The sequence below is a fragment of the Centruroides vittatus genome, unplaced genomic scaffold, assembly GCF_030686945.1.
Source record: "Centruroides vittatus isolate TY-2023 unplaced genomic scaffold, ASM3068694v2 scaffold_324, whole genome shotgun sequence".
Lineage (NCBI taxonomy): Eukaryota > Metazoa > Arthropoda > Arachnida > Scorpiones > Buthidae > Centruroides > Centruroides vittatus.
Genome location: NW_027122701.1, coordinates 5,082,451 through 5,098,662, shown reverse-complemented (window position 1 = coordinate 5,098,662; position 16,212 = coordinate 5,082,451). Strand labels below are relative to the sequence as shown.

Genomic DNA, 16,212 nt, shown 5'->3' with positions numbered 1-16,212 from the left:
AAATTAATTGAACTAGCGCCTCATAGTTAATTATCAATTTCTTTTATAGTATTATTAACCGAGTATGACAGGTGATTGCTAGCTAAATACTGTCGTAAAACGGCATTAATTTTGCGATATTAATGATTTATTGATAAGGAAATTATTCAAAATATTTTCTTCAAACAAGTCTACAACTTATTTAATGAAAAATAAAATAAAATAAAACTACACTTCTCACAAATAAAAGCGTATTGTTCAAGAATTAACCACACTTACTGTATTTTTAGACCATTTAATTTATGCCTTGACTTTCTGGAAGTAGTTATGACGCTCAATATAAGCCTACTATTTTAAACAGCAAGAGAGAACAGAGGTTTTTTAAATTTTAATGCTAATATTTGTATTACTGATGTAAATTTTTATCACGGCGTAATGCACGGATAATCCGCACATAAATAATCGAGAATATACTGTATATTGTTATTGTCGGGCCATCACTCATCACCCGGCGCCTCACTGTGAGCTTAGAAAAATGGCCGTCTTAGTGCACACAAGGCGGAAAGAGTAAAAAATAAAAAAACAAATTGAAATTTAATAAAAAATTAATGAATAATTTTTAGAGACTGCAATTCAGATCAATATTACGTGGAAGAAAGGATTCGAAGAAAGGAAGTAGGTTCGGCACTAGTTTGGCTTACATCGGAGATATTAATCATGACAAATATTCAGGTAAGAATCATTCAATTATAAAACTTATTTATAATAATTTCTGTTATAAACAGCTAATAAAATCAATGTTCTTCGTCAAGCAATTAGCATATGGAGAGTTCTGATGTGTGTTTATTATACTTTGTTTCACCTAAGGACCGCGAGCTAGAATATACTATACAGAATGGCTGTGACTATGGCTACAGCGCTCTTGGTGGCAACGACGAGTACTATCGATCGCCATCTTATTTTAAGTCAAAACATTGAGGTCTATACACGCGTGAGGCAGAATTGTCACTTTAAAACCTATTTTTCTCATCTAAATCTAGATTGTTTTGTTTGCCCCTAGATTTGAAATTTTGGCAATTAGATAAGTGATATAAATCTAAATTGTTTCATCTCGAATTTAGCTATTTTCTAGATTTTATTTAATTTTTATAAAGAAGTAAGATCAGAGTTTAAAGTGGTAATTGTAGTACTTAACCCTCAATATAACAACATTTTTATAATCTAAGTACGAGGCAGGTCTTGAAGAGCTTTACTCTCAGCCATATGATTATTTATATCAGTCTGATTCGTACCATATTCAGTACGTTCCTGATGTTTTTCGGACAGTGTTTTTTTTTTTTTTTTTTGCATAAGTAGTATTCTTGTATTTCTACTATATTATAGTTATAGTTTGTTTGTGAAAATTTTTATTTCAACTTGTGAAAATATTTACAATGAAAAAGTACATTTTGACCTTTGTCATGTTATGAACCACATTGTTAAAGTTAAAATCCTTCTAAGAGGTAATAAGGAGCTAATGATTATGGGAAATGGAAGAAGTGTTGCATTTGCCCATCAAAAATAGACAAAGAAAACATGTCAGTAAATGAAAGAGACTGATATGTAGAAACTGCACCATTACGATGTGTACAAATTGTGCATGATATGTATCATTCTGGATAAGAAAATTATATCAACATGAACTAACCTTTTGTTCGTTATGTCATTTACACAAATGTCTAGAACTAATTTTATTAAATATTTTAAGGATTATTAACATAGCTTTCTTTAAAAAGAAAGTTAAAACATTATCCTATTTGAAACTTAGCAGCTTGTGAAAAAACAGCAACGAGTCTTGTAACTTTTCCGGCTGTTGTGAGATTTTATTTAAAAAATAACTTTTTATATTTTTAATTATTATCAAATAGCAAAAAGCTTAATTTTGAGGATAGTGACGAGTGTTATAAAAAAATTGTAAATGTTAATAACGAATAACATCTTCTGTAAGTCCGACTTCTCTCGAGATATGACACATGACACCCCATCTCCCCATCCGTTTAACCTTTAACCACCAAAATTTAATAGCATCAATACTCCTTATACACAAGCTACCATACCAAATTTTGTTTCTTATAGACACCACACATACACGGAATTTTCCCCCCACCGCCCAGCCCTCTCATTGTGGGCCTTACCAAACCCATAATGCGTTAAAATAGGTCCTCTTAGTGCGTACAGAGCAGAGAGGTATAATAAATAATAATAAATATTATATGTATATAACAGATATTGCCATTGGAGCACCATACGAATCAGAAAGAGGCGCGATTTACATATATCACGGTTCTTCCCATGGAATTAAATCCCAATATGTTCAGGTAAAATAATTATGGAAGTTTTATCATCTTTACTGTGATATATAATTATTCTATATATTTATATTTAGAGAATTTTTGCCGCCGAAATCGACGCATCTTTGATGGGTTTTGGTATATCTATATCGAGACCGGTTGATGTAGATTCAAATAATTATTCTGGTAAATTAAATTCACAGAAATTGATAATTCGTTACATATAAAATTCAATTTTTGGCATTTATTTTAGATATTCTCGTTGGATCTTTTTTATCAGACAACGCAATACTCTTGAGGTAATTTTTAGAATAAATTAAATCTCAATATCCTTTAATTTAAAAGCAAACTAATTAAATGAATAATAAACTACTATATAGGTCTCGCCCCATTGTGCGGGTATTTCATAATATCACATTTCAGCCTCACCAAATAAATCCGAAGAAGTCATCTTGCAATTCCACTACAGGACATTGTTTTAAAACTATTTATTGTTTCGGATACGAGGGAACTTACGCACCCTTGAAACTCGGTGAGTATAAATTTGGAAATTAATATTACTTTATCAAGTATTTTAAGATAATATTTTATAGATTTTGTTGTGGAATTGCGTTCGTTTCGTCGAAGAAATTTTCTCCAACCTCGAGACTATTTCACAGATCATCGGAATAAACAAACTTCATTCATACGCCAGGAAATTATAATGAAAAGAGGAAAAGCTGACTGTATTAGTTATGACACTCATATTCGAGTATGTACTGTACCTCGTATTTACTTTATCATAAAATAATCATACGAATTACTTTCTTTTCTTAACTCTTTCCGTCCTGTGGATATTAAAAGGTCTTTTATCTATCCCATTATTGGTACGGCTTTTTTTTTTTTTTTTTTTTTTTGTAACTCTTTCCGCCCAGTGGGCACTAAGAGGGCCTCTTATAGCAAGCCCATTATGGGTTCGGCCAGGCCCACAATGGGGCGGCCGGGTGGTGAGGGACGGGGACCGACATATCCGGACGGACCACCCCCCGAAAAATTCCTGGGGATTTTTCGAGCCGTCCGGATTCGATCCCGGGTCCCCCAGGGCGGCAGGCTGCTAACCTTGACCGCTCGGCCATCCGGCCGCTTTATTGGTACGGCTGAGATGACCAAGCGATTAGGATGAAAGCCTATCTCAATGGAGGCATCCGGGATCGAATCCGGCCGGGTCGAAAAACTCCATGAATTTTTCGGAGGTTGGGCGGCCACGCCCATCCATCACAACACGGTTTGACCCACAATAAGCTTGATATAAAGGCCCTCTTAGTGACCACGCCTACCACAGGTAGGCTACCAGTGTGCGACTCCAAACACTGATATAAGATAAAATGAACAGAGGATAAAACCACTGAACTCTGGTAGTTGATGGAAGGTTCGTACCTCGCCAAAGGGGTGGTTACGTGGAGTTTTGCGGTTTTTTTCACGTTTGTAACATCTAAATAGGGGCCAGTTTTTCTAGAAAGTCTTCTCGAGAGGCATCCCTTTTCGGCAGATTGCCTGCGAGTCGCAGGCAATCTGCCATGCATGTACAGTACAAACCCTCTGCGCTGCATGTACAGGCAATCCATGTACAGTACAAACAACAACTCTTAGTACCCTCAGGGTGGAAAAAGTAGAAAAGTATGAATTGTAGAAAAGTGTCTAGTATGATTAAATCTTATTTAATGTAATGCATCATTAATAACTTTGTAAGCTTAAGTTGTTTCTTCGGAATATTTATGGCAGGGCGATTCCGACGATCAAGTAAATCCAATACAAATAAATTCGATTTTATTCTTAAAACATAATATTTCCGAAGAAATATCGTTTTGTAAAGAATGTCCCATTTTAGATCCTACGTTTCCAAATTCTACAGTTGGCGTGGTAAGTTAAAACCTTTACGAAGTTTTTACTTTTATATCTGAAATTTTACATTAGAAGAAATTTTTACAGATAAATTTTCGTACTGGTTGTGCTCAAAGTGACAAATGTTCATCTGATCTGAAACTAAACGCCAATATATCTGGTCTGAGGTGAGTAAAAGAACTTGAATTAAATTTTTTTCTAAAAATAAAATAACAAAAAAAATTCATTGTTTAAAATCTAATGTCTATCCTAGCGAAGTTGTTACGTTACAGTTACTATTGTATGTATTTAGTTTTACATACTCTACGTTTAACATTTTTCGTTAAATATTGGGCTGTAATTTTCAAATTGAAGACCTATAAATTCCCACTGACATTCTTCTGTCTGCCTGTGTTTCCTTAATCTCGATAACGGAGTTAGATAGATGAAAGTCGAGACCAGATACGGAAAGTTTAGGGAAGCCCATTAACTATATACGAAGTTCCAGTGTGGGCCAGATGTCACGTGATTCAATTCAAAAATTTTCCCCAGAACAGTTAGAAAGATGACTGGCATGACTCTTTTGTTAACATAAAAGCGTGATGTTTAGGGGCAATACACTACTAAAATACAGAACATATATTTTAAATTAAATAATTTTTTAAAAAATTGCTCGTTTTCATAGTTTTTCCTTCACTTGATCTTCCAGTATTCTACTGCGATCCTCATTTCTCTTTCTCATCTAGTTTCTCATTCTCTTACTCCCTTCCTTTCTTCAGTCCTTCTATACCAGCAATTCCCAATCGGGAGTACGCGAAAAAAATTAATAATGGTGGATGTACTATAAGAATATTTGGATTCTGCATTGAGGCCTTTGGCAACGTCACTGCACACAATGCTTAGTTTTAAATAAAAATATAATTATATTTTTATTATATTTATGTGTGTCATTCCTTCAAAACTTTTGCATGTAATAGTACAGTGCTATATAATTGATCAAAGCTTCACCGTTTGGCGAACACGCGAAATAAAACTTACTGAACATTATATTGTTACAAATTCTACTGGTGCTAACATTTTGTTTACATTACACATTTAAAACTGAATACTACGTTCGCACACAATCCTCGACTAACTTCGATCTCGATTTACCCACAATCTGGATTGTGACTGTCGCTATTCAAACGTCGTGCCGTTCGCCACAGGTAACTCGCTTGAGAATAACCCGGCTATTGTAAGCGATGATAAAACTGGCATAACTACTCGGTAAGTCACAAACACCAACACACAAAATGGAAGTTTTGATTAGAAATAAATACTTTTTCTTGCCATATATCTAATAATAGACAGATGTCATTGTCTCTCCAAACATCTTTTTTATTTCTTTGCCGATAGCTCGACACGTGTTCTGTAGCCATCTTGTATTTTCTCACGCACGTGGGATTGTGGGATCTCTCTTATGACTGAATCTAGTTTCAAGAACTCTCTCCAGTCAATCGCGATTGAACCTCGTTTCAGTCGAGATTGAAACGGTCGAGGGTGTTCGCACCAAGGCATAGTCGCTGACCTTGGTCACAATCTAGATTGAAATGCTCGGTGCGAACGGGGTATACGTTTTTAGTTCGTTTTTACAATATTTATTTTATATTTAATTTAACTAATTTGCAGGCATATGTGCCGCCATACGATTATATACGTTCATTATTAAATAATATCAATTTTCGTACGGTAATGTTCCATGAACACTGGTAGTTCGGTCGTAGGTTCGCTCTTCGCCAGGACGGGCTGGTCACGTGGAGTTTTCTGGGTTTTCTCTACGTCTTTAACGCCTAAATAGGAGCCAATTACTTTTAAAGGATCTCCCGGAAAGCATGCCCACTAGGCAGATCAATGGTTCAAAACCGGTATAGTAAAAAAAGCTGAAACAAAATTTTGGAAAGTAATCAATTACCAAGCACTTCTCAAGACACGTGTAATGTGTCTTGAAAAGTGCTTGATAATTGATAATTTACCAAAATGATGCAAAACACTGAAAGGGACCTTTTCCGCAGGGAGGAAAAAAGAGAAAATACTGTGATGAATACATGAAATGTTGATTTTCATATATAGGAGTTGATGACTGTCCTAAACAGAAATCTGTAGTATGTGTCAAATAGCAGTATGAAATCTTTTCTATTTTTACGGCATCTTCAAACAAAACATGCAAATTATAAAACCAAGGAATGTGATTTTTTTAAACGCTTAGCAGCTCAAAATAAGAATATTTCGATTTTGACATCGTACATCTTTCCATGTAATAGATATTATGAAAATGTGATTGAAGCTATTATTAGTTTCTTTTTTAAACCAATTTCAAAGAGCAATGGTGTGGTAAGTAGAAAAGTAGATGAAACACCGAGCACTGAACATTTGTACTTATTCAGATAACCTTTTCACCTTCATCAATTCAGCGGCCCTGTTCATTTTCCTTGCCACGTCACTGCTATTTATTTACAGCTGCAACAAGTTTAAAATACAACTATATAAAGTACAAACATTTTTCTAACGTAATGGGGTACGGTACAATTTACGAAAATGTGCTGCCAAGGGATACACAAGACAAAAAAGGTTGGGGACTACTGTTCTAGACCCTTGAATAAATTATATTTTCTTGAAAAAACAAAGCTCCCATTACGGGCCTGCCGAATCCATGGTGGATTGAGAAAGCCCACAACGAAAAGCATTGCTATTTCTTTTGGAATAATTATTATTTACACCGAAGCACGTTGGTCAGGCGTGAACCCGCGACCAACTGTAGTGTTCAGTGGTTATATCCACTCGGGCACTGGTGAGCACCTCACCAATTACGTTAAGTTTGTCACGTTTCTAACACCTAAATAGGGAAACATCTTCATAGAAAGTCCTCCCGAGAGGCATCCCTCTTGGCAGTTTTCTGATGTGTTGTGTTACTTTCCCCATCCATTCATCCATTAACATGTATTTTTTTGTTGAGAGAAACAGTTTTGATTTTTAATCAATTTATTTAAAAATAAATAATATTTAAAATATTATAATATATTTATGGTACTGTAATATATGTTATAATTTTAAAAATTAATTTTTAACTCATCAAATACGAAATTTATTGACTATTTTACAATTTCAGTTTATGAATTATATTTCAGAATAAAAGTTAAAGTGTTCATAAAGAGATGTTAATTTTGAAACACTTAAAAAAGTACAGTCAAACCTTTAAACAACGGCCAAAGGTTAGTAGCCATTTCTTAAAGGTTTAATGGCCAAATTAAATACTGACAGAGACATAAAAATAGCCGTTCTTTCGAGGTTATTCTGAATGCATTTTTGCTCAATGTTCTTGACAAAATGGCCGCCGTTCAGAGATGGCCGTTATTGAAAGTTGGAATTTGCATATTTTGAATTATAAAGTTTTACCAAAAAATTACACTGGGCAAAATGAAGTATTAAAATTACTACATGAATAATTGCTATATACGTTTATTTTATTCTTATTTATTTAATTTAGCAATGGAGAATTAATACTCGGTAAAGACAAGGAAATTAGCATCGTGGCTGAAATACGACGTTCGGGAGATCCGGCTTTCAAGACCGAGATGACAATTTATATAGAAGAAAATCTTGATTTAATCAAAGGAAAATATTGTAGACAATCTCGTGATATTTCTAAAGGATTAAGATTAATCTGTCTAATTGGCAATCCTTTCGATAAAACCTTGGTAAATCGTTAAATTATAGTACAAATTATTTATTTTTCTCTATAAACATTTAAAATTTTCTTGATATTTATATCTAGTTTAAGGAGACGTCATTCTGCTATCAGTGGTCGAGTGGATAAAACCGTTGAACGCTACTGTGACGAGAATCCGCTACCAATTATAGTTTTCAGCAGTTTTGTGCACTCAGCTGCTGGTGGGCCAAAATCTGAATTGATTTTGATGGTTAATTACAAAGATTTAATTATAATTTTCAGGTAAAGCAGGAAATTAAATTAGATTCGTCTAAAATATCATCTAATCAAGAACATATATCCATTCTTATGGACTTGACGACGTTGAGCGAAGAAATTAATCCAGTTGACAATTTTGTTAATATCACAATACCTATAAAATTATCTGCAGATATTGGAATAACAGGGTAAATTACAAAATAACTTAAAATTATAATAACTAAATCTATAACAATTTATGTTATTATATAGGCGCGCAGAACGAGAGTTGATCCTATTGAAAAAAGATGAACCCAGCAATGAACTTTACGAATTCGTCCATATTTATAATGTAATGTTGGAAAATTCTCATATAGCTTTAACACTTGGCCAGTTCTAACGAATAAAACTTAGCATTATTCTGTTATTTAGGTTATGAAGTATTTATATAGTCCCATTTCTCTTGTGAACGTAGTTTTCTCAATTCCAACAAGTTTGATCGATACGAATACGAAATTCGTTAAACTAGAAAGTGTGAAAGTAAGTCGCTATAAATGATTACATTATTAAAAGATGATTTAATAAATTACAGTTTTCTTTCATTACTTGGTAGATTCTTAATCCGGATCATTCCAATTCGGTTTCTGGAATATGCAATTTCAAAAATACAGAAAATGACCACATGAAGTATGATGAAGATCTTAACATTACAATTAGATCAAAGAGAAGCATCAATAATATTGTGATGTCGGTCGACGTAGACAAGAATTTGAAAATTGTGAGTAATTTTTGACAATTCTTCACAATACAAACTTTAACGCTCTAATAATACATCATATTAACTAGAATTGTGAAACATCCAAATGCCAAGAAGTTTTGTGTTCTGTTGGTCCATTTGACGAAAAACGGAAAAGTTCGACTTTTTACATAAAAGGATACATAAATGTTAAAGTTCTTAAATCGGCTTCGGTGAGTATGTAAACATATTCTTCATCATATAGCCTATCTGACGGGAATGAGAAAAGTAATTGTCTTCATCGGATTGATGGGATAAGGCAACACAACACTTGGATGGATGCCTACTGGGAGGACTTTCTGTGGAAAATGTGCCTCTGTTTAGGTGTTACGCGCCAGAGAAAACACTGAAAATTTCATGCTGCCAATTCGTTGATCAGGCGCGAACCCACGACTAGTGTTCAGCGGTATTATCCACTCGTCTACTGCTCAGCGAAGAGCAGTAGCAGAGTGGAACGAGCTTCATTTGGTCTGGTTTTACAGATATTAGATTTAATTTTAATTCCTCAGTCAATTAAATACATTCTTTTTAATCTCGGTAACTTCTAATGGGTTAAATTAATCGTCCGATATAAAAGATGTTTTTTTTGTTTTTTCTTATAACGATAGATATCCATCACAATGAGCTATTATTTTTAAATGTTAAAATTTAATGCATATGAAAAAAACAAACATTTTGAAAACGAAATGATTAAATTTATTTAATTTAAAATATATGCTCTCCACCAGTGGCTTGCCCCTGTACATCATACTTTTCCTTTAACAATAGAGTTGTGCCGGTCATCTATCTAACACTTTTCGAGTAATTTTAAAATTGGAATAACATGCCTTCCGGTTAGTGTGGGAAGTTCTTATATAGTTTATCGGGGTATTCTGTTACTAAGCTTTCCATATATGGTCTCGGCTCTCGTCTATTTAACTCCGTTCTCAAGATTAAGGAAAAGCAGACGGACGGACGACAGTGGGAATTTAATAAGTCTATAATATTTTCAAATTGCAGTCCAAAAATTAAACAAATTTGCTTATTTGAACGATATTTCATTCTAAATATGCCCACCAGTGGCCGAGCACAATGCCATTGAACTCTATAGATGATCACGGGTTAGTACCCGATTTATTCTCTGTAAAAACGTAAAATATCCAATAAATTTTGATATGGTAATTGTCTCTTTAATCCGAAAAAATTGACGATAGACTGCCTCACAGCTTTACAGGTTCCAAAAAACTCCTTTATTGTCTTTTTACAAATGCATTTCGGATCAGTATTATTTTTTCTGACCCCTCTTCAGTCCTTAAGTTCTTCATATACTCCTTAACAGTACTTTCTAGTTCTGTTTACATTGCCATCTAAAAATACGGTTATTTTCCCTTGCAACAGTGCACTACAGCAATAAGGCCTTCTTTAAAAATATTCCAAACCTTTACACATTTTTTAAAAAAGAATTAAAAACTTAACATGTTATATAATTCTAGAACACTTTTTAAAACAAAGAATTAAAAACACCACATGTTTTACAATTCTAGAACATTTTCCTCGGTACAGTTTTCAGTTACTGGTAAAGAGACAATTGCCAGATCAACACATAATGCAGCTACCATAGAAAATTTAATACCAATAAATTTTCTTGGTAGATCTAGTTAAGGAGACGTCGTTGTGCCTACCGGTACCTGAATGGATAAAACCACTGAACACGAGTTCGCTTCTCACCAACGGGCTGGACAAGTAGAGTTTTCCGAATTTTCTTTTCGTATCTAACATCTAAATAGGGAGCCAGTTTTCTATAAAAGACCTCTCGGGAGGCATCCTCAGCAGATTGCCCATATGTCACATTGCCATATATGAATAAAACCAAAGCCAAACCCATCAAACGCCTGTCCCCACCAGCCGCTACAGTATGAGCCTGAATGAAGGACCCTGTTAGAGACCACAGGAAGGAAAGATTCAAATGGAAAAAAAAATTCAGTTTGAAATAGAAAAATAATTATACAATGTTTTTATTTCTCAGAAAGAATGGGATAACCTGACTTTTACTTCAGAAGGAAGAGTGTCGATCATTGATAAAAGAAGGAATATTCAACCTATAAATCATAAACCAGATAAAAGCAAAGTAATACAACTAATATTAATTAATCGAACTTGAAATTTTTTATTATAATGATGAAAACTTTTTGTTAGGTAGTAACACATATTGTGAGTTCTATCACTTTGAAACGTGGCAAGATCGCAAAATGGATTCTTCCAGTCAGCATAGCTTCTGGAATTGTTTTAATCGTCATTATCTTTGCAGTTCTGCTAAGGGTAATAATGCATTTAAAATCGATAATACTGAAGATAAAATATATTTTCACTCTTTATTTATTCTTTTACAGTTGGGGTTCTTTAGAAGAAAGAAAAAAGAAGATGTTCAAATGTTAAAAGCAAACTTATTAATGCAGAAATCGCCAATCAATGAAGAAATTCCCGATGACAAATAATTAGATTATTATTGGTTAAACATTGTTACTATGCTCAAATTTTCGGATATAAATTCTTGCACCACTGTGAAGAAATTTGAGATTTTCTGTCTAAATGCCTATTCAAATCTTAATTTTATTTTCGTGTTTAGAATTTAAATAAATTCGTCTTTCGATATTTAAACAGATATTTTATTTATGTTAAATCGGTATTATATATATATTTTTTAGTCTATGTAATGTTCTCGTCAAAGGTCGATCAAAGAGGCGGTTAATACGTTAGGGAACCGAATCTGCAATGTCTGGCCCCGTTCATTATCACCCGGCCACCCTTATTGTGTGCTTCGCTGAACCCACCATGGGTATGATTTAAAAGATCCACTTAGATAAAAGTATTCAAGTTGTTTGCACCTATTTTCAGAAGTAAGGTTTCTGCTTAAATATTTCTGGGTTTTTTTCGACTGCAAAGGATTTGATTCCAGATCCTCAGAGCGGCGTGATAACTCCATAACCGTTCGACCATCCGGCCTTTAAACTATATATCTAAAAATATGTAACAATTTAGGATAAAATTTTGATTCTGAGAATAAAACTAATTTCAACTTTCGTTTATTTTGATTTCATTTCAGAGCCTAAACTTATATAGTAGAGATAGAAGTTTAAAACAGCTGCTCTCTGAACATTGTAGTGTTAATCAGATTATCACAGTTGGCTCAAAATTTTGAAAAAAAAAAAAAATTGTTTTAAAGAAAACTTTTATTGTAAATTATTAATATGAAATTAATATGACGAAAATTAGAAGATTTATTACAGACTAAATCAAATATGAATTCAATAATTTAATATGTAAATTCTGCGTTTTGGCGCTGCGTATGCTTATGTCTTTTTTTTTAAATTCAAATACAGGTTTATTATATAAACCTGTATTTGAATTTAAAAATAGACATAAGCAAACGCATTATTATATTATCTTTTTATAAAATTTTTTCGACTATATAAAGAAATTTTATTATATATAATATAAAATTCGAGTTGAGGATTCTGAACTATATCACTACTATTTTGCTTTTTTTAATTTATTTGAATATTAGGAAAATTAATTTGAGATAAAATATAACTTTGATTTTATAATGTTGTGGACTAAACAAATTTAATTAAAATAAAAATTTTGTTCAAAATTTTATGAGAATTTCGTCATTAGAAAAAATAGGCGGTGGTTAATATAGAATATCCTCATAAGGCAATGAAAATTGTAACCATTTAGAAAGCCCTCCCTTAACTTTTTAAAAATACATTTCCCAATTTGGGGAAAAACATAGAAATAAACAATAGAAATGAGTAGATACGTATGTTTTATTCTTTTCTTTTTTTTTAAATTTAAATCCCTGCTCTCAAAAAGAATTTCCAGCCAAACTAGTTGGAAATTATGTCAACTCCATACTTTACGAGTGCTGCCATCTGTTTATGTATATCTCAATCACTTATTTTTCATTTTAGTATGTTGGAGGATCGACCCTTTCAGGTAAGCCGCAACTTAAATTGGCTTTAAAAAGTAAATGAACAATAAATATCGGCTTAATATTTAACTCGTTAAGGTAATCATGGCAAGCGAATCGGAGAGCTGCGTTAATGATTTCGAGAAAAAGATGGAATCGCTTCGGCAATTAGTCACATGTTCCATTTGCCTGGATTGTTTCCGTCATCCTATTATGCTGCCATGCCAGCATACTTTCTGTCAGTTATGTCTGTCGAAAATTGCTACTGAAAAAAACGTCCAGTGTCCCCAATGCAGAGAAACAATTTCCTTGTCTTCGGGAGTGGCCTCGTTACCCGTAAACATACATCTTCAATCTGTAATTGAAGTCCTACAGACCGATGCAGCCAGTAAAGTCACGTGCTCTTCTTGCCAGATTAAAGCTGGAAATCCTTTGAAATGCGGACATTGCGAGCAACAATATTGCACGGATTGTCATACAAAGCATTTATTAGTAATGAAGGAAAAATTAAATAAAATGGCCGACGAATTGAAAGAAAAAATATCATTTATAAATGAAGATTTTCAAAAATTTCAGGTATATTTTTTTATATATATATAAATATTTAAAATAAAACTAATATCGAATTGTTTATAACTGTAATAAACGTAAATTAAATCAACTTTCTAAATGTAAAAAGCGAAATTTTTTTAGAACAATGGGAGTTGGAAGGACATCATCTTGCACTGACCTACATAGTAAAATTCGTGTTTGAAAACGAGTTTTTAGAGGACAAATGTAGGATGATGTGTGTTTCTAAAAACACAAACCACTTTTTTAAATTTGTTTATTAATTTAAATAACGTGACATTTAGTTTTAGAAAATTAATTTAATTACAGCAATTATGGAAGCTTAAACAGATGAAAGAACTCAAATTTACATTGTTCTTTTCCTCTTTCCTCGCTGTGGGCACTAAGAGGGTCTTTTTATTCGTACCCATATGGGTTTAGGCCAGGCCCACAGTAGAGACAACCCATTATCCGGGACAGAGCGCCCATAAATAATTCCTAGGTGTTATTCGCCGGATTTGGTCCCGGATTCCCCAAGAGCGGAAGGCCGCTTTGGCCCTCCAACTTTATATCTAATTAAATTAATCTTTAATTTAAATAAAGAAAATTTATAAATATTAAGTTTTTTCTTTATATAACACGTTGTTTTCATGCGTATTGCATGGTAAATAATGATTATTTTATTTTTAAATTCGTGACATTTCACGTTTCCTTTTGAGACACGAAAATATCTTTGCATCAATTAAGATGCTTGAGTTTACTCGTGTAGAAATTTTTAAATCAGGAATAACCTGTTAGTAGGAAATGGCATTTTTTATTACATAATAATAGTATAAAGGCTCTATTAAGTCAAAGAAACAAAATTTAGTTTTATGGTGGTCTCCAGTTTTATTTGCTTGATATCTTCTTTTTTAAACTCCACTCTGTGGACATTAAGAGGGGTTTTTTCATGTCTATTATGGGTTCTGTTGCAATGGACATGATGGTGAGGTACAGGGCCCAATATATTTGCGATAGACGATCCCCTAAAAATGTCTGGGATTTTTCGACCATCCAGATTCGAATCCAAGTTTTCCAGAAATGTAGTTCTCTGAGAGGACGACGCTTAAACTACCTCAATCATAATCCAATATGCTTAGAAATTAATATATTTATTTTTATAGCAAAATAAATTTTCATTAAAAATATTTTTATTGATAATTTTTCCAGGAAGAATGCAAATTAGTGAACAACAACATTCATAAAGTGATAGAAGCGAAAATACTAGCTCTTAGAAATAACGAATCAACGTTAACAAACGAAGTTGATTCGGTTTTAAAAACGGAAGAATTAACAGTAAATGAATTAATTAAGAAAATCGATACTTTAATAAATGAAATAAAAACCATCGACGATTCGAACCAAGAAGCAGATAATATGGTTAGTCTAATTTATTTATTTATTCTTTCGGTCTTGTGGGCACAAAGAGGGCGTTTTTGTAAAGCCCATTATGGGTTTGGCCTGGTCTACAATGGGGCGGCCGGATAATAATGTATGTACGACCTGAAAAATTCCTGAAACTTTATGGACTCAAACCTGGGTCTCTCAGAAAGGTAGATTGATATTCCAACTACCTTGACCGTCCGACCGGTCTAGTTTTCCTGATTAGAACAATGTAAAAATAATTACTAGATCCATTAAAAAATATCAATTTTTATGAATATTTTTTTTTAATTTTTCAGGTTAAACACTTTATAAAATATGGTCAGGATGTTTCTCGGTTAATATCAGAAATCACCGCTGAAAACTCTCGAAGAAAGAGGAAAGTTGTTTTTGATTCCCATTCGTTGACAATTGCTTGGAAAGAAAAAGACAAAGAAAATTCCATTTTAGAATCGAATGAAAATGTGGAGCGTCATTCGCGATTTTACATCACGAAACAGTTTCATCTAAAGTGTAAACTCGTATCTGAAATGCTGCAAAGACCTTCTGGAACTGCAGTATCTCCATGGTCGAGTGAATTTTATGTAGTTTCTACCGATACGCACTTAATTCATGTTTTTGATTTACAGAATGGAAAATCCATCAGTTCTTTCGGAAGAAGAGGACACAAAGATGGAGAATTCCTGTGTCCTTTCGGGATTGCTCTTTGCCCGTTACAACACAAAATTTATATCACCGATAAGTGGAAACATTGCATACACGTTTTTAATAAAGACGGGGAATATCTTCGTCAGATTGGTACCAAGGGTAGAGCGTCTTCTCAGTTTAGAAGTCCAGAATCAATATGCGTTGATGGAAAAGGAAATGTCTATGTGTGCGATACTTGCAACAACAGAATTCAAGTCTTCAATTCTAATAGTTGCTATCATCATCAAATAGGGGTTCTTTTGAAAAAGGAAGGCGGAAAAATGAGGCAGAACAGCATGTTTCAAGATCCTACGGGAATAGCAGTAACTAAAGATGGTACCAGAGTTGTCGTTAGTGATTTCGGCCATCACAGAATCCACGTGTTTTCGTCTTTGGGTGACCATCTTTTCACATTCGGCCAGAAAGGAAATTTGAAAGGACAGTTTCTACATCCAGAATGTGTCGCCGTTGACAAGAAAGGATTCATTCTTGTCGGGGATAGTGGTAATGGCAGAATACAAATATTTCGACCCGATGGATCCTATGTCAGAATGCTTGGATGCAAAGATTTTTCTGAAGAAAAATTTAATTGGGTGTCGGGTATTGCCGTTACTGACAATTACGAAATTGTTGTTTGCGATTTTAAAAGTCATTGTGTACAAATGTATTTATAATTGTTATGAAAATGTCACCTAAA

At 33.4% G+C, this 16,212-nt stretch overlaps 2 protein-coding genes across 2 annotated transcripts in view; both read left to right on the top strand.

The window, feature by feature from the left end:
- Nucleotides 1-11,968, top strand: part of LOC136988246 (integrin alpha-4-like) — a 24,168-nt gene extending 12,200 nt beyond the window's left edge. The window contains exons 11-27 of the mRNA XM_067286102.1: nt 603-711; nt 2,245-2,336; nt 2,405-2,495; nt 2,563-2,608; nt 2,690-2,841; nt 2,903-3,060; nt 4,071-4,208; nt 4,278-4,357; nt 7,693-7,903; nt 8,158-8,321; nt 8,386-8,464; nt 8,545-8,652; nt 8,726-8,890; nt 8,959-9,081; nt 10,914-11,015; nt 11,084-11,206; nt 11,278-11,968. Coding sequence (XP_067142203.1) covers nt 603-711; nt 2,245-2,336; nt 2,405-2,495; nt 2,563-2,608; nt 2,690-2,841; nt 2,903-3,060; nt 4,071-4,208; nt 4,278-4,357; nt 7,693-7,903; nt 8,158-8,321; nt 8,386-8,464; nt 8,545-8,652; nt 8,726-8,890; nt 8,959-9,081; nt 10,914-11,015; nt 11,084-11,206; nt 11,278-11,382 — 2,046 coding nt within the window. The 3' untranslated portion in view covers nt 11,383-11,968. The remainder of the gene's footprint in view (nt 1-602; nt 712-2,244; nt 2,337-2,404; nt 2,496-2,562; nt 2,609-2,689; nt 2,842-2,902; nt 3,061-4,070; nt 4,209-4,277; nt 4,358-7,692; nt 7,904-8,157; nt 8,322-8,385; nt 8,465-8,544; nt 8,653-8,725; nt 8,891-8,958; nt 9,082-10,913; nt 11,016-11,083; nt 11,207-11,277) is intronic.
- LOC136988251 (tripartite motif-containing protein 2-like) lies at nt 11,729-16,212 on the top strand. The gene is made up of 5 exons (XM_067286108.1): nt 11,729-11,784; nt 12,770-12,883; nt 12,957-13,433; nt 14,616-14,825; nt 15,128-16,212. The coding sequence occupies exons 2-5, from the start codon at nt 12,788-12,790 to the stop codon at nt 16,187-16,189; spliced, it is 1,845 nt and encodes a 614-aa protein (XP_067142209.1). The 5' UTR covers nt 11,729-11,784; nt 12,770-12,787; the 3' UTR covers nt 16,190-16,212.